The 22,312-nt window shown below is 38.3% G+C and overlaps 2 protein-coding genes and 1 pseudogene across 2 annotated transcripts; 1 reads left to right on the top strand and 2 right to left on the bottom strand.

Moving 5' to 3' along the window:
- The first annotated feature begins 5,020 nt into the window (after positions 1-5,020).
- On the top strand, positions 5,021-5,965 carry LOC138092864 (olfactory receptor 5W2-like). Its single transcript, XM_068988919.1, has one exon. It carries the CDS (start codon positions 5,021-5,023, stop codon positions 5,963-5,965), a length of 945 nt encoding a protein of 314 aa, XP_068845020.1.
- A 6,405-nt stretch (positions 5,966-12,370) lies between these two features.
- LOC138092811 (olfactory receptor 5D13-like) lies at positions 12,371-14,775 on the bottom strand (annotated as a pseudogene).
- A 5,910-nt stretch (positions 14,776-20,685) lies between these two features.
- LOC138092257 (olfactory receptor 5D13-like) lies at positions 20,686-21,636 on the bottom strand. The gene has a single exon (XM_068988068.1). The coding sequence runs from the start codon at positions 21,634-21,636 to the stop codon at positions 20,686-20,688; it is 951 nt and encodes a 316-aa protein (XP_068844169.1).
- Between the last annotated feature and the right edge of the window lie 676 nt (positions 21,637-22,312).

Here is a 22,312-nt window from a genome sequence, read left to right as displayed (position 1 = left end):
TCCTCCTGCCCCCAATCCCTCCCAGCATCAAAGTCTTTCCCAATGAGTCACCTCTTTGCATGAAGTGGCCAAAGTACTGGAGTTGTAGCTTTAGCATCATTCCTTCCAAAGAAATCCCAGGGTTGATCCCCTTCAGAATGGACTGGTTGGAACTCCTTGCAGTCCAAGGGACTCTCAAGAGTCTTCTCCAAAACCATAGTTCAAAGCATCAATTCTTCGGCACTCAGACTTCTTCACAGTCCAACTCTCACATCCATACATGACCACTGGAAAAACCATAGCCTTGACTAGACGGACCTTAGTCGGCAAAGTAATGTCTCTGCTTTTGGATATGCTATCTAGGTTGCTCATAACTTTCCTACCAAGGAGTAAGCGTCTTTTAATTTCATGGCTGTGATAACCATCTGCAGTGATTTTGGAGCCAAAAAAATAAAGTCTGACACTGTTTCCACTGTTTCCTCATCTATTTCCCATGGAGTGATGGGACCAGATGCCATGATCTTCGTTTTCTGAATGTTGAGCTTTAAGCCAACTTTTTCTCTCTCCTCTTTTACTTTCATCAAGAGGCTTTTTAGTTCCTCTTCACTTTTTGCCATAAGGGTGGTGTCATCTGCATATCTGAGGTTATTGATATTTCTCCTGACAATCATGATTCCAGCTTGTGTTTCTTCCAGTCCAGCGTTTCTCATGATGTTCTCTGCATATAAGTTAAAAGAGCAGGGTGACAATATACAGCCTTGACGTACTCCTTTTCCTATTTGGAACCAGTCTGTTGTTCCATGTCCAGTTCTAACTGTTGCTTCCTGGCCTGCATACAGGCTGGATCATGGAAAAAAGTAAGAGAGTCCAGAAAAACATCTATTTCTGCTTTATTGACTATGGCAAAGCCTTTGACTGTGTGGATCACAAGAAACTGTGGAACATTCTGAAAGCATGGGAATACCAGAACACCTGACCTGCCTCTTGAGAAACCTATATGCACATCAGGAAGCAACAGTTAGAGCTGGACATGGAACAACAGACTGGTTCCAAATAGGAAAAGAAGTACATCAAGGCTGTATATTCCCACCCTGCTTATTTAACTTATATGCAGAGTACATCATGAGAAACGCTGGGCTGGAAGAAGCACAAGGTGGAATCAAGATTGCCAGGAGAAATATCAATAACCTCAGATATGCAGATGACACCACCCTTAAAGCAGAAAGTGAAGAGGAACTAAAAAGCCTCTTGATGAAAGTGAAAGAGGAGAGTGAAAAAGTTGGCTTAAAGCTCAACATTCAGAAAACGAAGATCATGGCATCTGGTCCCATCACTTCATGGGAAATAGATGGGGAAACAGTGGAAACTGTGTCAGACTTTATTTTGGGGGGCTCCAAAGTCACTGCAGATGGTGACTGCAGCCATGAAATTAAAAGAGGCTTACTTCTTGGAAGAAAAGTTATGACCAACCTAGATAGCATATTCAAAAGCAGACACATTACTTTGCCAACAAAGGTCCATCTAGTCAAAGCTATGGTTTTTCCAGTGGTCATGTATGGATGCAAGAGTTGGACTGTGAAGAAAGCTGAGGACTGAAGAATTGATGCTTTTGAACCGTGGTGTTGGAGAAGACTCTTGAGAGTCCCTTGGACTGCAAAGAGATTCAGCCAGTCCATTCTAAAGGAGATCAGCCCTGAGTGTTCTTTGGAAGAACTGATGCTAAAGCTGCGACTCCAGTACTTTGGCCACCTCACGCGAAAAGTAGACTCATTGGAAAAGACTCTGATGCTGGGAGAGATTGGGGATGGGAGGAAAAGGGGACGACAGAGGATGAGATGGCTGGATGGCATCACTGACTCGATGGACGTGAGTTTGAGTGAACTTCGGGTGATGGTGATGGACAGGGAGGCCTGGTGTGCTGAGATTCATGGGGTTGCAAAGAGTCAGACACGACTGAACGACTGAACTGAACTGTGCCTGGTAAAATAAAAGCCTATCTGCTTATTCAGGTGCCCAAGTCCTACTCATCTCAGGTAAGGTTTCCAGGTAATGATTTCAAGACTCTAGAACAAATAGCTACTGTTTTGGTAAAATAAATTTGTAAATAAAACATTTTATGCCTGCTGCTGCTGCTGCTGTTAAGTCGTTTGAGTTGTGTCCAACTCTTTGTGATCTCATGTATTTCAGCACACCAGGCCTCCCTGTCCATCACCAAATCCTGGAGTTCACTCAAACTCACATCCATCGATTTGTGACACCTTCCAGCCATCTTATCCTCTGTGGTCCCCTTCTCCTCCTGCCCCCAATCCCTCCCAGCATCAGGGTCTTTTCCAATGAGTCAACTGTTTGCAGGAGGTGGCAAAGGTACTGGAGTTGCAGCTTTAGCATGTCTTTCCAATGATCATTCAGGACTGATCTCCTTTAGGATGGACTGGTTGCATCCCCTTGCAGTCCAAGAGACTCTCAAGAGTCTTCTCCAACACCACAGTTCAAAAGCATCAATTCTTTGGCGCTCAGCTTTCTTCACAGTCCAACTGTCACATCCATACACGACCACTGGAAAAGCCATAGCCTTGATAGACAGATTTTTTGGCAAAGTAATATCTCTGCTTTTGAATATGCTGTCTAGGTTGGTCATAACTTTCCTTCCAAGGTTAGTCCTAGCTTTTCTTCCAAGGCACAGTGAAGTGAAGTCGCTCAGTTGTGTCCGACTCTTTGCAACCCCATAGACTGAGACCTACCAGGCTCCTCTATCCATGGGATTTTCCAGGCAATAGTACTGGAGTGGATTGCCATTTCCTTCTCCAGGCAACCTTCCCAACCCAAGTGTCAAACCCAGGTCTCTGCATTGTATACAGACGCTTTACCATCTAGCCACTAGGCAAGTCACAAGCATCTTTTAGTTTCATGGCTGTAGTCATCATCTGCAGTGATTTGAAGCATAAGAGGACTTAAATTCATCATCAATTCTCTTTAACACACATATCTCATTTTTGCACCTTTAATAAGAGAGGAAATTGTGAGCCATAAAAAGGCTTTAACACCTAAGTCAATCTTTTTTCTAAAAAGATATAGTGCAGGAATAAAATAAGTGCATTTTCCCCACTTTTCATTTCTAATGTTTGTTAGTGGAATCCAAGTATCCCCACAAACTACATCAAATCATTGCCTTAATCAAAAATAATTGATTTTAGGTATGGATTATTTGAATCTATTGGCTTTTCATGCATTGCTTTGACATTTCTTCATATACTTTTATTACTAGAAATATTGCTAAATGACATAGAGAAGGTGAATTTCAAAAAGGAAGAAACCAAATGAATAATAGGGAGATGTAAATTACTAACTTGGGAAATCTTGTAATTCATCGGATCTCTGCTTTGACTAGGTAAGGGGAGTTTAGATTCAGTGTAACTGTGCAGCTTAGACTAAACATAATCTGTATTTTTCTTACTGTCAGATCAATATGTTGACAATAGTGAAGAAATAAAGCTTAATTTTTGCAAAGATTGTTACTGTTTTCACAGGGGAAAATACAGAGCATAAAATATAATTAACCAAATGTTAGCAAACACTGAGCCAGAGGGTGGATGCTTCAGAGACTTAAGTCCCAAATGCTACCTGGCAAAATAAAACGTTAGCTGTTCATTTTTTAGACATCAGTAGCAAGGACATGGAGTCACACAGAGTCGGACACGACTGAAGCAAGTTAGCAGCAGCAGCAGCAGCAGCAAGGACAGAAAGCCCTGCTCATTCCAGGTATGTTCTTGAGTCTCCAGATTTAAGAATACAGGAAAAAAACTTAGCATTAAAAAATGAGAAATTTATCAATTAATTACTTATGCCTACCAATTCAATATAATAAACTCATGAGTTTAAAAATCAGAAAATATTTTCTTCTCAGAATTGGAAGAATCTGTCTCTAGCATCTATAAAATGATTGTTTAATTATTTTCTTCTAATTTAGATTCACAGGAAAGCCTTTACTCTTTGTACTGGGGAAGCATGTACATATTTTTTAAAATTTTATTTCAAACATAATATAGGCAGAATACTATAAATAGCAATATTTGCAAACTTAACTCCATGTAAATCATATGCCAATATATACTTAAAGAAAACCTGTCACCAATGTGCTAATTCTTAAATCAATAGAGACATGCAGACATGACGCAAGCAGATACATACACAAGGAGGACACTCGACACATCGGAAGTGTTCATTACACCACATCTCATTTTCTTTTTAATATAAAAGTCAATTAAAATCAAAGACACACAAATGTGTGTGTTAAATTCTGTTGTTTTCACTTCTTTGTATCGTTCTTCTTTGGCTGGTCAAGGGATCCATCCTCTGGCACCAGGGCGAAGCAGAGATCAGTAATGAGAAGTGTGGCGAAGGAGCAACACGTTTCTACAGTAAAGCTCAATAATGCCTATTTTATGTCTACCAGATGCTGAAGGTAACAGACCAGGACGGTAACATAGTAATTTTCATTATGAATGGTTGCTGATATGCTCTAGAATGTATAGACAATCATTTCAAATCAACATTATCTGAGCTGTATTCTAAGAAACATAACAATGGTAACAAATTTTTGTGCCCAAATAACTATTTCCAGAGATGGAAAATGCATAATCCTATAACTGACAGCCAGGTCTCTCAAACATTGGCATCTCTTCTATGGTATTTTGCACATAAAATAAGACATTAATTCTTCCAATTATACCTCCAGAGGTAAGAAGGCAAAAACCTAGGAAAATGAAAAACTCGCAGAGTTTTATATACATCATAATGACATGCAGACTTAAATAAAACTTTTTCAATGTGTAATATAGTTTTTTGTTTGTTTTTATTTTTCCAGGTAGGTAACAATGTTCCTTCAAAAAGTAGGGACATGACTGGGTAATTTTCTGAGTATAAAATGACATTTACACAAAGAGACTGTGCTCTCCTTTACAGATATTTTGCAGATGTCCGCACATTTATCTATACTTTTCCTGATCATTTTGTCAAAAAATTAGATAAGAAAAATTAAAGAATGGAGAAAGAAAATTGCTCCTCTGTGACTGAATTCATTTTCTTGGGGATTACCAGTGGTCTGGAAGTGAAAGTGACCTTATTTGCCATGTTGCTGATGGTCTATCTCATTAATCTTCTGGGAAATCTTGGAATGATAATTTTGATTAGAATGGATCCCCAGCTGCAAACGCCAATGTACTTTTTCCTCAGCCACCTCTCCTTCTGTGACCTCTGCTATTCCACAGCCATTGGGCCCAAAATGCTGGTTGACCTTTTGGCCAAGAACAAATCAATCCCCTTCTACGGCTGTGCCCTACAGTTCTTGATTGCCTGTACCTTTGCAGATTCTGAGTGTCTCCTGCTGGCAGTGATGGCCTATGATCGATATAGGGCCATCAGCAGGCCCTTGCTCTATGCGGTCAGCATGTCCAGTGGGGTGTGCTCCCTGCTCGTGGCTGGGGTTTACCTGGTGGGAATGACAGATGCTTTGATCCACACGACATTAGCATTCCACTTATGCTTTTGTGGGTCAAATGAGATTAACCACTTCTTCTGTGACTTACCTCCACTCTACCTTCTTTCCTGCTCTGATACACAGGTCAATGAATGGACAGTATTTATTGTTTTCGGCTTCATTGAATTGAGCTCAATTTCAGGAGTTCTTGTCTCTTACTGTTATATCATCCTAGCAGTCTCAAAGATCCATTCTACTAAGGGGAGGTTCAAAGCTTTCTCCACCTGCGCCTCTCACTTAACTGCTGTGGCAATTTTCCAGGGAACTATGCTCTTTATGTACTTTAGGCCAAGTTCAATCTACTCTTTAGATCAAGACAAAATGACCTCATTGTTTTACACCCTTATGATTCCCATGTTAAATCCTCTGATTTATAGCCTACGGAACAAGGATGTGAAAAATGCTCTAGGAAAACTAAAAAATAAAAGATGGTTTCAAAGATTTATATAACACACATGCACACACATATAGTGGTTATTGTTTTTGCAAAATTATATGGTATGATACATGAGAAATATAATTTTATCAAATTATTTAATAAATGAGTATCTATACTAAAGTTCAGCCATAGGAAATTGTTGCAGTTTTCAAAACTTGTCATGCTTCGTTTTATGTCTTGACCTTATCTGTGAAACCCTGTGTAAAACTTCCTGGCTCTTCAAATTCTATCATACGTTTTGTATGTATCCATTCATTCAAACATTATTATTTCAAGTGTATTAATATTTATTAACTATTTAATTCTTCTTTTTCTGCCTCTAAGTGCTTTACATTTCTTTAAAAACCCATTAGTTTATATAAAAATGAACCGTATAATCTAGATGAATAAAGAAACATTTACTAACTAACCACACATCCAATTCATAGTAAAGTTTAAGACTTTCATTAATTAAAAAAAAAAAACTAGGGTTAAAAATCTAGGAACAAATGTCAAAACATAGTGTGCAGAAGAAAGGTTTTCTTTAAAGGAGATATTGTCAGATCCAAAAATTTGGGAAGGAAATGATTCTAGGAAGATAATTTGACACTTATAGAGGTCTTGAGTTGAGCAGCTGTATACCTTTTCAGGGGATTCCCAGTGGCTCAGTGGTAAACAATCTGCCTGCCAGTGCAAGAGATGCAGAGGACTCGGATTTAATCCTTGGGTCAGGTATATCCCCTGGAATAGGAAATGGCAACTTGCTCCAATATTCTTGCTTGAAAAGTTCCATGAACTGAGGAGCCTGGCAGGCTGTGGTCCCTAGGGTCACAAAGAGCTGGATGCAACTGAACACACAGACACATACATACACACACATTTTTAGAATTAAGAAATCCAAAACTGAAAGCAATTTGGACTCCGTGTGAGAGGGAGAGGGTGGGATGATTTGGAAGAATGGCATTGAAACATGTATAATATCATATATGAAATGAATTGCCAGTCCAGGTCCGATGTAGGATACTGGATGCTTGGGGCTGGTGCACTGAGACGACCCAGAGGGATGGTACCAGGAGGGAGGAGGAAGGGAGGTTCAGGATGGGGAACACGTGTATACCTGTGGCGGATTCATGTTGATGTATGGCAAAACCAATACAATATTGTAAAGTAATTAACCTCTAATTAAAATAAATAAATTTATATTTATAAATAAATAAATAAAATTACATTTGCCTAGCGAAAAATAAATAAATAAAAAATAAAGTGCCTTGGTAAATTGCATAGTTTTGTTTAATAACTAGCTATCAACTCCTCCCATTCTTAGCTCTGATTAAATGTTCCTTTTCATAGTTCACAGACCACCATTTTCTTTAATCATTCTATTTAATATTGTCCTGTTTGTGAAATCATGGCCTACAGTATGAGATTGTGAACAATCTTTGCTCAAGGATTCTACATTCTGTCTGTATTATCCAAAGCACTTACCTAATGTTTGGGACACAAGTGGAGAAAGAGAGAGAGAGAGAACAAAGTAAAGAAAAAGGAAGGAATAAAAAGAGTAGATAACATTTGTGAGTGTTTATTAGACATCAATAATTAACGAAATAAAAATTAACTGAAGATATGGTATGTGGCTTGAATACATATATATATATATAATAAATTTTAAGAAAGAATATAAAATGGTTGTGAATACTAGGGTGCTGATCTATAAAGAAGATACATATCACACTAGAGGTAAAGAGCATTCATCTGGATACATTCTTAATATGTATCTATTTTGTGGGTTTCTGCTCTAGAATCTGATGCTAAAGCACTGAATCAGTATGTCTAAACAATACAGATATATTTGAAGAAGCATGTAAAATTCATGTACTTATTTATTACAGTTGCAAAAGTTAAAAAACCCACTGTTTCTTAGATTTTCTAGCTATCATTGTAGAGTGACTTTGTGCAAAAACATTTCAGAATGAAATTAAAGCCCAAGAAGATTCTCTGGCTTCCACAGGGGGCATTTGTGAGAAACTGACCTCTTCCACAGAATCATACTGGAAAGAACTTATGAATAATTTAAAAAAAAAAAAGACTTCAGGGGTTTTCACCTGTACTATGTTTTCTCATTTTACACACAATATTTTAGAACTGTTATTTATCAGCAGAAACATGGTAGAAATCATTTTTTGAGCTATATTGTCCAAGAAAAATGGAGTGTTGGTGGATTGTTGCTAATTTAGGGAATATAAATGTGTAATCTGGTTAAGTAATCTCTCTCCATTTGACTGCCCTGTATCAGAGCATCTAAAAATTCATTTGATCTACAAATTGGCTGTTATTATGAGATCTAGTGGATGTGAACTAAAGGCTAGAATATTTTAAGTCCTATCGATGGAATTATAAAATTAAAATTGACTTATTCAATTGTCTGAGGGCTTCCAACCCCAATTTACCAGTATCTCCCAGGAAGGAACTTGTACACGTAGATATACCTCAGCTTTTGTGACTATCCTTAGGGATATGGTAAAGAATCTGCCTGGAATATGGGAGACCTGGGTTTGACCCCTGGGTCTGGAAGATCCCTTGGAGAAGGGAATGGCTACCCACTTCAGTATGCTTGCCTGGAGAATTCTGTGGACATAGGTTCCTGGTGGGTTACAGTCCATGAGGTCACAAAGAGTCTGACGTGACTGAGTGACTAACGCTTTAAGGGCTGGCATGTCTCCAGATCATCTGACTCTGGCAGACAGTAAGACCTTCATTCAAGGATGTCACAGAAAATCTAAGCCATATCCAACACTTTCCCAACCCCGACAGTGTAAAACTAGAACTCAGCTAGAGAAATGAGTTTAAATATTTACAAATGTATGGAGATTAAACATATCCCTGAACAACCAGTAGTTTAGAGAAGAAATCAGAAAAGAATTTAAAAATATCCTGAGACAAATGGAAATAGAAAAATATCATGACCAAAATTAGAGGACAATAACAAATTACAATAAACACAGCTTTAAGAGAAAAGTTTGCAGTGAAAAAATGCTTACATTAAGAAGAAGAAGAAAAAAAAAGCTAGACCTTTTATACCCCAAGGAACTAGAAATGCAGAACATGCTAAGTCAAAAGTTAGTAAAAGAGAAGTAATAACAAAGATCAGAGTTTAAAAAAATGAAATAGAAAAAGTCAATCAACATAAAGGCTGTACTTTTGAAAAGGTAAGCAAAATAGAGGAAAAAATAGCTAAATTTATCAAGAATAAGGGAGAAGTCTTAAATAAATAATACTATAAATGGCAGAAGGGATATGACCATTAATACTACACAAAAACCAAGGATCATAAGAAACTGCTATGAACAATATACATCCCTTGCCCCCCCAAAAAAATAATCAAATGACTTAGAAGAAATTGTTAAATTCCTAAAGCATAACACCCTACAAAGACTGAATGATGAAAAAATAGAAAATCTGAATAGACAAAATACTAATAAGGAGAATGAATCAGTTATCCAAAGCTCCCCCAAAAGATAAGCCCAGGACCACATGGCTTCATTGGTGAACTCTAACATTTGTAGAGTTAATAATTTTTAAACTTTTCCAAAAAAAAAATAGAAGCACAGGCAGTACTTCCAAACTCATGTTATGAACCCAGCATTACCTTGATCTCAATACCAGACAAAACACATCAAGGAATGAAAATTAAGAGTCAATATTCCTGATGAACATAAATGCAAAAATTTCTCTCAGAAAACCAAATTCAAAACTGCATTGGAAAGATCATACACTATGATCAAGTGTTATTTATTCCAAGCATGCAAGGACAGTTCAACATGTGCAAATCAATTAATGTGATATACCACATTAACAAACACAAGTAAAAGTAATTAATCATCTCAATAAATGCAGAAAACAAATGACAAAATTCAATTTTTTTTCATGATGAAATTCTCAGTAAACCAGTTAAAGAGGGAACCTATCTCAACATAAATAAAGGACATATGTGACACTCAGCTTACATGACATTAAATAGTGAAAAGGCAAAATCTTTCCCTCAAAGATAAGGAACAAGACAAGAATTTAAGTGCTTCTTAACAGAGTGAAAGCCTAAGAGATCTGCTATCCCTGGAAATAGAGAAGTGCCTGATGGAAAAAGTGATTTTGGAAAATAATCATAGTGAAGTAAGCAAGGATAAACTCCAACGTTCAAATATGTGACTAGAGAAGTAGATAATGGTAGCAAAGCTCTTGAGTGACACAAACACCCTCAGTTTCAGTTCAGTTCAGTCGCTCAGTCATGTCCAACTCTGTGCGACCCCATGAACCACAGAGCACGAGGCCTCCCTGTCCATCACCAACTCCCGGAGTTTACCCAAATCAATGTCCGTCGAGTTGGTGATGCCATCCAACCATCTCATCCTCTGTCGTTCCCTTCTCCTTCTGCCCTCAATCTTTCCCAGCATCAGGGTCTTTTCAAATGAGTCAGCTCTTCACATTAGATGGCCAAAGTATTAGAGTTTCAGCTTCAACATCTGTCCTTCCAATGAACACACAGAACTGATCTCCTTTAGGATGGACTAGTTGGATCTCCTTGCAGTCCAGGGACTCTCAAGAGTCTTCTCCAACACCACAGTTCAAAAGCATCAATTCTTTGGCCCTCAGCTTTCTTTACAGCCCAACTCTCACATCCATACATGACTACTGGAAAAACCATAGCCTTGACTAGATGGACCTTCGTTGACAAAGTAATGTCTCTGCTTTTTAATATGCTCTCTAAGTTGGTCTTAACTTTCCTTCCAAGGAGTAAGCGTCTTTTAATTTCATGGCTGCAATCACAATCTGCAGTGACTTTGGAGCCCAAAAAATTTAAGTCAGCCACTGTTTCCACTGTTTCCCCATCTATTTCCCATGAAGTGATGGGACCAGATGCCATAATTTTAGTTTTCTGAATGTTGAGCTTTAAGCCAACTTTTTCACTCTCCTCTTTCACTTTCATCAAGAGGCTCTTTAGTTCTTCTTCACTTTCTGCGGTAAGGGTGATGTCATCTGCTAACTGAGGTTATTGACATTTCTCCCAGCAATCTTGATTCCAGCTTGTTCTTCCTCCAGCCCAGCATTTCTCATGATGTACTCTGCATAGAAGTTAAATAAGCAGGGTGACAATATACAGCCTTGACACACTCCTTTTCCTATTTGGAACCAGTCTGTTATTCCATGTCCAGTTCTAACTGTTACTTCCTGACCTGCATACAGATTTCTCAAGAGGCAGGTCCAGTGGTTTGGTATTCCCATCTCCTTCAGAATTTCTCACAGTTTATTGTGATCCACACAGTCAAAGGCTTTGGCATTGTCAATAAAGCAGAAATAGATGTTTTTTCTGAAACTCTCTTGCTTTTTTGATGATCCAGCGGATGTTGGCAATTTGATCACTGGTTTCTCTGCCTTTTCTAAAACCAGCTTGAACATCTGGAAGTTCACGATTCATGTATTGTTGAAGCCTGGCTTGGAGAATTTTGAATAAACTCTTCAGATTTTCTGAAATCGGTATTAGCTTAGAAAGGGCAGGATCTCTAAATTGATCATGACCAGTGTTAATAAACTACATTCAAGGACTATTTGCGAGATACCCTTTTGATAATGGAAGTGTCATTTTGTGGTTCTGAAAACTGCAGGAGAGTCAAATGTTTATAGAATGTGCAGCTACAGCTAAAGACTTAAAATTAGACAAAGAAATATACTTCAAGTTAGAGTGCTCAGCAATAGAAGCACTCATATAAGTCACTGAGTGTATTATGTATGCTATTTTAGCTTTTTAAATCTCATGTGACAACTATATTCATTAAGGAGACATCATCTAAAGTCTTACCCAGGTGAAGAGTTAGTCACCTAGTCGTGTCCATCTCTTTGTGACCCAATGGACTGTAGCTAGGCTACTCTGTCCCTGGGATTCTCCAGACAAGAATACTGGAGTGGGTTGCCATTCCTTCTCCAGGGCATCTTCCTGACCCAGGGATTGAACCTGGGTCCCCTGCATTGCAGGGAGATTCTTTACTATCTGAACCACCAGCGAAGCACCCTTACCTAGGTGAGCACAGTAGTAAATGTTATGAATTTAGTCAGAAATTTTCATTTTTATTCATCCAGCAAGTATTCATTGAAGGCCAAATGTGTTTTCTAGGTAAATTTCTAGGAATTAGAGATATAAGATCCAATAATAATACCAGAAATTTCTACTCTCTTGGAGTGTATAGAGGGAGAAGGAAATGAGGCAAATAAATTATTGCATGTATTTAACATATCATCTGTTCCTACAAAAAAATTATCATTAAGGGGGTAAGGAGTGATTATCTCATTTTATTAGATTTTCAGAAAAGAACTTTCTTGGTAGGTGGTATTTGAATAGGCACATACATGATTTAATAGAAATATATTTATTAACAGTGTATTGAGCACTAAAATATTTTGGAGCCTATTAACTTCCTTACAAGGTGTTTCATCTTTCTCCATTTCAAGCTATTATGTCAGTGAGTGTGGCAGTATGTATACTGTATGTCACTGAGTTCAGTGTGAGGATTGGCATGGTATAAAACAGACTCTACTTGAACAATCACTTATGAGCATTTGGAACTGAGCATACTATAGAGGGCTGCCCAGTTGGCGCTAGTGATAAGGTACCTGCAGGAGACATAAGCGATTCTGGTTCAGTCCCCGCGTCTGGGAGATGCCCTGGAGGAAGGCTTGGCAACCAACTCCAGTATTCTTGCCTGGAGAATCCCATGGGCAGAGGAGCCTGGCAGGCTACAGTCCAGGGTCTCAAAGAGCCAGACATGAGTGAAGTGACTTAGCACACAGCACGCACGTGCTATAGAGAGAAAGGATGATGATGTGTGGAAGGCACAGGTAGACAGGACTCTGTGATGCCCACAGGTAGAAAGTATCTTTAAAATAGTGACAGAAGGGAAAGCTAGGAAATGATGGCTATGAACTTTCTTAGTTCATTGAATTGGCTAAAGTAAAACAAGGTCCAAAAGGGCAGCAGAATACTCATACAAAATATGTTTACTAAGATGGACTCACAGTAGGGAGTACAACTGAAAGGATGAGTGTGAGAAACAGTCTATGCTCAGCTGTAGCACCAGCCAGAAGGATGGAACACAGCTTCTGGGGCACAACAGCTGTGTAGAGTGCAGGTTTACAAACAGCCAGGAAGCAGTTATGAACAACAATACTAAAAATTAGTTGTTGTTGTTTAAGAGTTGTGTGTGGTTTAGGAGGAAAGAGAGAGAAGTGGGAGTCACACACCCTCCTTCCCTGTGTCTCTGTGTATCTTTTTCTGTCTCTTATAAGGACACTCTCATTGGATTTTGGGTTCACTTTAAGCTCATCTTGACTCTTACTTTAATTACATCTGCAAAGCTCTTATTTCCAAATAAGGTGACATTCTGAGTGTTGGGCGACATGGATATTTGGGAGACACTTTTCACCCACAGTGCTTCCATGTTGGCTCAGAAGTTGAAGAAGCTCTCTGAAATGCAGGAAACCCAGGTTTAATCCCTGGGTCAGGAAGATCCCCTGGAGAAGGCAATGGCTACCCGCTCCATTATTCTTTCCTGGAGACTTCCACGGACAGAAGAACCTAGCAGGCTATAGTCCGTGGGGTGGCAAATAGTCAAACATGACCGAACAACTCACAGTTTCACTTTTCATACACGCACAACACACATCATTTTACACATGATATACAGCTCTTTTATTTGGCATTGAACTGAACAAAAACTAAGAGATCAAATAGCCAATTTATGGCTCTAAATTTACGATCTAGTGAGTTGACTACATAATTTGAGTCATCATCTCTACAAGAAGATTTAATCAACACTATGTAATAGATCATATTTCTTTTGGACATACAGATCTTCAACCAAATTGTATTAAGTGATTCATTAATTTCCTGACACTCTCTTTCACATCTTTGTTCCTGAGGCTATAGATCAGAGGGTTTAGCATGGGACTCACTACTATATAAAACACAGAACCTACTTTGACCCTGAGCCATGAGTTTTGGGGCCTGGGTACACAATAAAGGAACAGGATTGTCCCGTGGAACATGGTGATGGCGGTCAGATGGGAGGCACAAGTAGAGAAGGCTTTTTGGCGTCCCCCAGCAGAGGGCATTTTATGATAGTGCCAAAAATGGAAATATACGTAGTGAGGATAATTGCCAGGCTGCTCACCTCGTTGAATATGGCGATGGCAAAAGAGATCACTTGGCTGATGAAGGGGTCAGAGCAGGAGACGGAGACAATGGCAGAGTGCTCACAGGGGAAATTATTTATGACGTTAGACCCACAGAAGGATAATGTCTGGAGAGGACAGGTGAGTGTCAGCAAGGAGACTATACCCCACATGTAGGGACAGGCCACTAAGGATGCACAGAGCTTTGGGGACATGACCACAGTGTAGAGTAGAGGCTTACAAATGGCCACAAATCAGTCATAGGCCATCACTGCCAACATGAATGCCTCTGCCACTGCAAACATACAAGCCAAGAACAATTGCATGATGCATCCTGTAAACGAGATGGTTCTGTCTTCCACAACCAAATTCTCCAAGAGTTTGGGTGTAACTGTGGTGGAATAGCAGAAATCAACCAAGGACAAGTGACTGAGAAAAAAGTACATGGGGATGTGGAGTTTGGGACTGATCCTGATGATGGTGATCATGCCCAGGCTCCCCACCACGGTGACTGCATAGACGGTGAGGAAAACCAGGAACAAGGGAACCTGGAGGTCGGGATATTCTGACAAGCCCAAAGGGTGAAGATGGCTCCGGCACTCTGATTTCCTTCAGCAAACCACATAATTGTTGTTGGAGAAAATCTGAGACAGTGATAATGCTGCAGTCCATGGGGTCGCTAAGAGTCGGGCACGACTGAGCGACTTCACTTTCACTTTTCACTTTCCTCCGTTGGAGAAGGAAATGGCAAGCCACTCCAGTGTTCTTGCCTGGAGAATCCCAGGGACGGCGGAGCCTGGTGGGCTGCCATCTATGGGGTCGAACAGAGTCAGACACGACTAAAGCGACTTAGCAGTAGCAATTTTGACCAGTAAATACGACTTTGAAAAAAAGAGACTTTGAATTTCAAAACAAGCAGTCTCATATTTTACAAAGGGAAATGGAAGCATATCTGAGTTAAGACACTTGTTTGAATTAACACAGCCTGCTAGTGATGAGTAAGGTTTGAAGTTGATCATGAGTGACAGAAATTGAATTTAGTGTAGAGTGAGCGAGAAATATTTTCTATAGTGTTGTAGAAAAACATGTTTTTCACAGTTCCACCATTCTGAAGGCCTGTGTTGTTTAGTGGGAGTAACAGAACAATAAAGGAAAACATGGCACTCAGATTTATTTTAAAAGGCAGGAGGTGTAATGTTTTTAGAGGCCGTAGTACTTCTATCATAATGTTCAAACTGAAGATCATTGAAAAGGCAGAGGTCATGAGTCACCACAAGAATTTCACATCTTGGAAAGCATAAATGGACATTGAAGAAAATAAAGCTCTATCTTCAAGTTTTCCAGTGATTGCAGTTTGATGCTAAAATTACTGGCCTTGGGTTCAACGCAGTGACCTGGTAAAGTCAGGAAGCTATATTATAATTGTATGCTCCCTTTTGTTTTCTTTCCTATTTGACTGTTTATCATTTTATCTCACATACTGCCACTGATGTCTCTCAGCTTCTCACTGATGCTCTCAGTATAGCCTTTTAAACTCTTTGATCAATATCTCTTAATCTACTATCAATATTTCTAATCTAATAAATTTATTAGGAATCTTATAGCATTAAAGGCTTATAGAATATCTGAATTACAGAGTAACTTAAAATATGTTTTGCTCAACTCTTTCACATTCTATACTGTTTCTCAAGAAAATCAGAGAATACAGTAATAAACACAAGTGGTTACATTATCACCCTCAAAACTTCTGGTGACAGGAATATTGAGTTTGATTAAAACTATAGGTGATAATTTTGCTTTGAGTCATACAGTCATTATTTGTATACATTATTTTCAGAAACCAAAAACATCTTGTACTGGTAAGCAGTTTATAACAACAGAAGTATATTTATTTAGCAAAGATTTTAAAATAAGTTTAACCAATAACAAGCACACATCTGAAATATTCATTAATAAACGGACTATTAGTTCAACTCTCATAAACACAGATGCAATTTTAGTTTTTTCTGATCATGTGAAGGGAGAAATAATTCATTATTTCTTAATAGCTTCATGGTACTTTTGACACTCAAAAAATGTATTTCCCATATGCAGAAAAGGGAATGGGTGGGAAGTGGAAGAGAGTTAGTGACAGACAGACTGGCACAGTGAAAGAAGCAAGGAGTTGGAAACATAGATTTAAATTCAGCTCCAAGCTTTGGCATTTACTGTATGATATTTGGTGAATCACTCAAATTTTATGAGCCTCAGCTTCTTTATCAATAATAATGACATGATAATATATATTTTATAGGTATATAAGTATTAAGTTAGGAGATGACGTTAATATAATTAGCACAAAGTCTGACAGTTGTGCAATTCAAAATATATAGGTTTTCCCACCCTCATCCATTTTAATTCTTAATACTCTGAATAACTGGTATTATTTTTAAACACCTATTATTTTAAACAATCTAAGAAACAGATCAAGGTTCAAAGTTGGCAGCAACAGAACTGCAGGAACAGTTTGTGAGGTCAAAGAGTAGCTCAGCTCTTTTTCTCAATTTCCTCTTGGCCCTGTTCATGCTAATTCATCAATCACTGTCCTTCAGTAACTGTCTCTGTTCCCCCTGTGTTTTCTCATCATTATCTGACTCTTATTAATCATCCCTTTTTAATCTTGTGGTCACCGAGGCTCAGCCAGCTGCTCTGTGCTGCTGGTAACCTGCACTGTGAGAAAATCACTTTCTTCTTTTCTTGATTACTGTGGCTGTTATGACAGTTTCTGACTCTTAAAAACTTTAATTTCTCCCCATTAACTAATTTATCAAATCTAAATTTCTCTGCTCCATTTTACCTAAACCCTTATCCTAGCTATATTCAATTTTCAACCCTCTTTAATCAAGTCAGTATTCTCAGAAGATAATGCCTGCAATTTCCTTTTTTCTTACACACTGATGCAGCACTTGAACAGTATATAAAGCATTTCATGCAAATTACTGTCACGAGGACACGTTTCCTTTTCACTTCAGCCATATTTTCCACGCCCTTGACATACCTGGATACATTACTGTCAGAAAAATGGAATTGTATACTATGGGGTTCATTGTTATTTTATACAGATGATTCTTATCTTCTTTCAAGTCAATTTTGAGGTGTTGAGGAATTATAATATTCTTTTTAAAAAGTTCATTGTGACTACTCTGCAAAGCACAGTGTGGATGTTATCAAAGCAAAATCCAGGATGATACCCCAGTGACAGGGGAGGAGATCAAAGCTCAGCCTTCAGGAAAACGGACTTGGGAGACATTACCGCACGGAGACTGACAGTGTCCACTGCTTTAGAGGTTTCAGGATCTCAGTGTTCCCCAAAGGAGGGAAAAGAAACAAGATAGATCATCCCACCTGAACCAACTCACCTGAAGATTCTGTTTCTACTATTAATTGTCTCCAGGGGAGTTTCCACTCAGAATTCAAACATCATGTAAAACCTTAAGGAGTTAACCAATATAGGAGGAGCCCACAAAAATTTAATGTGACCAGAATATACTTCTTTCTTAACATCCAGAGAAACTCAGAGAAAAGAAGAAACAGAGAGAGGGGGAGAGAGATGTGGAAGCTGAATCTGATTCCTATGAACAAAATGTAGGGTTTGTGTATGCTTCCAGGACCTCGGGGATTTAGGCCCCAGAGAGTATTTCTTGAGGTATTTATTTTTATATCACACATGAATAAACTAGCTTGAATGCTTTTTTCATGTGGCAATTTGCAAGAAGGTAGTTCCTTCTGAATCACTGGAGATGGCAGCTCAAATAGCCCATTTCATTAATTTCTTTAAAAATAATTATAAAAAAGTATATAAACTGAATAAGAAAACTTGGCGACTATAATAAAACCCCAAACAAAAGATAAATAAGCTAAAATGAAACTGTTCAGAGATGTTAACTGCTACCATATATATTTCCAGTGTGCTCTTTCTTTCCCATTCTGTGCATGAAATGCATGTGTTTTGAGATGTATAAACAATATAATTTGGTCTCTGATTTTATTGCTTAACCTAAATAAATATTATTGTCTTCAGAAACAGTCATGTTCTTTACTGAAACTAAACCGTGTTTTCTTATAAGCAATACATATAAGCAATCCACACTTTCAAGCTTATATTAATACAATTAAATAATACAGTCTCATAAATGGAAAATGCATTTTGGAAACATGTTTAAATCTCTAAAACCTCTGAGTGTCAATCAATCCACTGGTTCTACCATACTGAAATATCACACAATTAGATCCACTGTCTTACCTGGTGGCTCGGTGGTAAGAAAAAAAAAGAAAATCATCTGCAGTGCAAGAGACATAGGTTCTATCCCTGCTTGGAGTTGGGAATAACCCTTGGTAGAGAAAATGGCCACCCACTCCAGTATTCTTGCCTGGGAAATCTTTCGGACAGAGAAGCCTGGTGGGCTGCGGTCCATGGATATGCAAAAGATTTGAACACAATTTAGTGACTAAACAGCAGCAACAAATGCTTTCCCTAGGCTCCTGACAACCTAACACTTGCCAGACTCTACCGTGAAGGCATAACACGCCAAAGGCTGTTTCCCACCAGGCATAGTAGTATTGTACATAGTATGGCTTGATCCAAAATCCCACAAGTCTGCATGGTTATTCTTTCACTGAGATAGGCTTGAGTTCCACAATGCATCTTCCCCCCATTGCTGACACCTCTGTCCCCTAGACTAGCTTTGGAGCCAATATCTACACCCTAGTCACCCAGAGCTAGCAACCTTGTTGGACATTAGTTTTCCATGCTGCATAACAAATTGCCACCAACTTCGAGGCTTAAACTGCTATCACAGTTTCTGTAACATAATAATCTGGGAAGTCTTTTTGTAACTTCATAAGATACTGCTAAACTATTTTCAAAGTTATTTAACCCTGTAGTCTTCTCTGAAATGCATAAGCATTTAACTTGCTCCACATTTTCACCCGTATTTGAAACTTTTATTCATTTTAGCTATTCTAAATGGAGTACAGTAGTTTCTCCTTGTGGTTTAAGCTTTAATTTTAATAAGAATGTCATTGATGACTAGCTATACTTAGCATTTTTTCATGTGTGTATTTGTGTGTTCCGTTTTGTCAAATGTGTGCTCAGATGGTTCATGAAAACCTTAAGCAGGCTTTTTTCTTGTATTGAGTACAAAGACTTCCTCTGTATGTTTTACATTGAAATCATTTATCAAATATTAGTTCTGCAAATACCTACTCACAATCTATGGCTTGTATTTTCACCTTATTAATGGTGTCATTTATGCTTAAGAAACTTTTACCAAACATTTTTTAATGGCAATGAAGCTCCTTTTATTGTTTTTTAAAGATCCATCCTTTTTATGTTCATTCAAAAAATTATCATCCTAGCTTTTGAAAGATCTTTTCTGTTTTATGCTAAATATTTTTTTAGTTTTCATTTCTATGTTTGCATCTATGATTCATTCATCTATGATTCCGTGGAAAGAAAGCTATGATGATTGTAGACAGTGTATTAAAAAGCAGAGGCATCACTTTGTTGACAAAGGTCCATATAGTCCAAGTTATGGTTTTTCCAGTAGTCATGTATAGATGTGAGTGTTGGACCATAAAGAAGGCTGAGGGCTGAATTGTAGCTTTCAAATTGTGGTGCTGGAGATAACTCTTAAGAGTCCATTGAACAGCAAGGAGATCAAACCAGGTCAGTCCTACAGGAGATCAACCCTGAATTCTCATTGGAAGGACTGAGGCTGAAGCTGAAGCTGAAGCTCCAACACTTTGGCCACCAAATGAGAAGAGCTGACTCACTGGAAAAGACCCTGATGCTGGGAAAGGTTGAGGACAGGCAGAGAAGTGATCAACAGAGGATGAGATAGTTGGATAGCTTCACTGGCTTAATGGACATGAGTACAAGCAAACTCTGGGATATAGTGAAGGACAGATTGCTGTCATGCATGCCTAAACACTTTAGTCTAAGACAACATTTGGTCATTGCATGATTGGAGTAATTGCATTGTTGGTTGGTTACTCATATTTTTTTGTTACTCTGTGTTGGATTGATTCGTTCCTGGAGTCCATGTTGCCCTCCGGTCTTTAATTTTCTCAGACTTGTGTTTTGAAGAGGAAGTCATAAAAAGGTTTATGCCTTCTTTGTCTGAAGCTTGAACCTTCTCCTTAATCATTTTTCTTATGATGTACATGCCAACAGGCCAAGGCAGAAAAAAATAGTTTATTTCATCATATACCCATAAACTTTTAATCCATTTGAATTCACTCAAAAATGACTTACAAATACTACAAAAAGCAGTCATTTTTTAAAATTTTGGTTTACATATGGTTTATGGCTATTTTACTAAACATTGACGTATGTAAAACTCAATAATCATCAATAAACTGCTATCCTGCCATAGATATATTAACGTAAAGCATATTTATCAAAAGATTTGAATCATCAATTGCACTGCAAGAACTGAACAATCTGTAGCATAGGATATCATTTATTTTTTCAGAAATAATGAATTTTAAAATATTATGCATAGTAACAAAGTGGTTTTGTGAAAATTAATCTTGTGAATGTATTTTTTACTTCTTTGTTCCTCAAGCTGTAGATCAAGGGGTTCAGCATAGGAATCATTACTGTGTAAAACACAGAAGTCACTTTGACTGTGAGCCAAGAAGTTTTGGGGTTAGGAATGCAGAAAAGGAAAAGGATGGTTCCATGGAAGATGCTGATGGCTGTCAGGTGGGAAGCACAGGTGGAAAAGGTTTTCCAGCGCCCACTTGCAGAAGGCATCCCCATAACAGTGATAAAAATGAATATATAGGACATCAGAATAATCACCAGGCTGCTCGCCTCATTGAATATTGCAATAATAGAACATAACATCTGAGAGATATAGGGGTCTGAGCAGGAGACAGAAACAATTACAGAGTGGTCACAGATAAAATTATTTATGGTGCTAGACTTGCAGTAGGATAATGCAAGAAGGAAATACGTGAGTGTCACGGAGCACACTACACCCCATGAGTAAGAGCCAGCCACCAAGAGAGCACAGCGCTTCGGAGACATCGCAGTGATATAGAGCAAGGGGCTGCAGACGGCCACAAAGCGGTCATAGGCCATTGCTGCTAACATGAACGTTTCCGCTACACCAAACAGGCAAGCGAAACAAAATTGTGCAATGCAGCCGGAGAAAGAGATGGTTCTGTCCTCCACAACCAAATTCTCCAACAGTTTGGGTGTAACTACAGTAGAAAAACAGAAATCGACAAAGGACAAGTGACTAAGGAAAAAGTACATGATCGTGTGGAGTTTTGAATTGACCTTGATGACTATGATCATGCCTAAATTCCCCACCACAGTGACTGTGTAGACAGACAACAAAACAAGGAAGAGTGGGACCTGGAGTTCTGGATATTCTGAGAAACCCAGGAGAATAAATGTGGGTATGAAACTCTGGTTTCCTTCTGATAGCAGCATGATTCCTGTTGAACAAAGGACCGAACATTATTCCTGAAAAATAGAAATGAATAGAAAAGAGAAACAGAGAAGGCAGAAGCTTCCTATGTCTCCGTGGAGTTGGTATATATTCTCCGGGTATGGTCCTCAAACCACCAGCAGCAGGGACACCTAAGAATACGTCAGGGACGCAAATGCTCAAGCCCTGTCTCCAACGTCCTGAATCAAAGACTCTGGAATGGAGCCCACAGTTTGTGATTTATCCAGCCCTCCAGGTGATTTCTGATGCATGATAAATTATGAGAACCACTAAAATACAGACTATTCATCCTATCATTTAAAATTTAGCCCTTGGTTACTTTGTTAATATACAACTAAAATATAAATTTGGTTTATATTTTAAGAAAGAAATATTGTAAATCACAAAATTTTGAGATGCCAAAAAGAAGCAGAGTACTGTGTTATGGTTCTAAGAGTTACATCAAGGATCAAGGAGATCACCTGATGTGTAAAAGGTGCCGTATAAATCTTGATATAACTTTTTTTATATTCTAGTCATATTAAAGAATTAAGCACCCATAAAGTGAGTGAATTGGCATAAGTCTTAAGTTGTAACTAGTTTATGCCTTCCATCTTGTGCTTAAATTAATTATAGAATCTTATTTAGAAATAATCTTGTACCTTCCATCAAAACCTC

Source organism: Capricornis sumatraensis, chromosome 16 (genome assembly GCF_032405125.1).
Source record: "Capricornis sumatraensis isolate serow.1 chromosome 16, serow.2, whole genome shotgun sequence".
NCBI classification, from domain to species: Eukaryota; Metazoa; Chordata; class Mammalia; order Artiodactyla; family Bovidae; genus Capricornis; species Capricornis sumatraensis.
The sequence above is the reverse complement of the archived record's forward strand: the minus strand, read 5'-3'. Positions and strand labels throughout refer to the sequence as shown.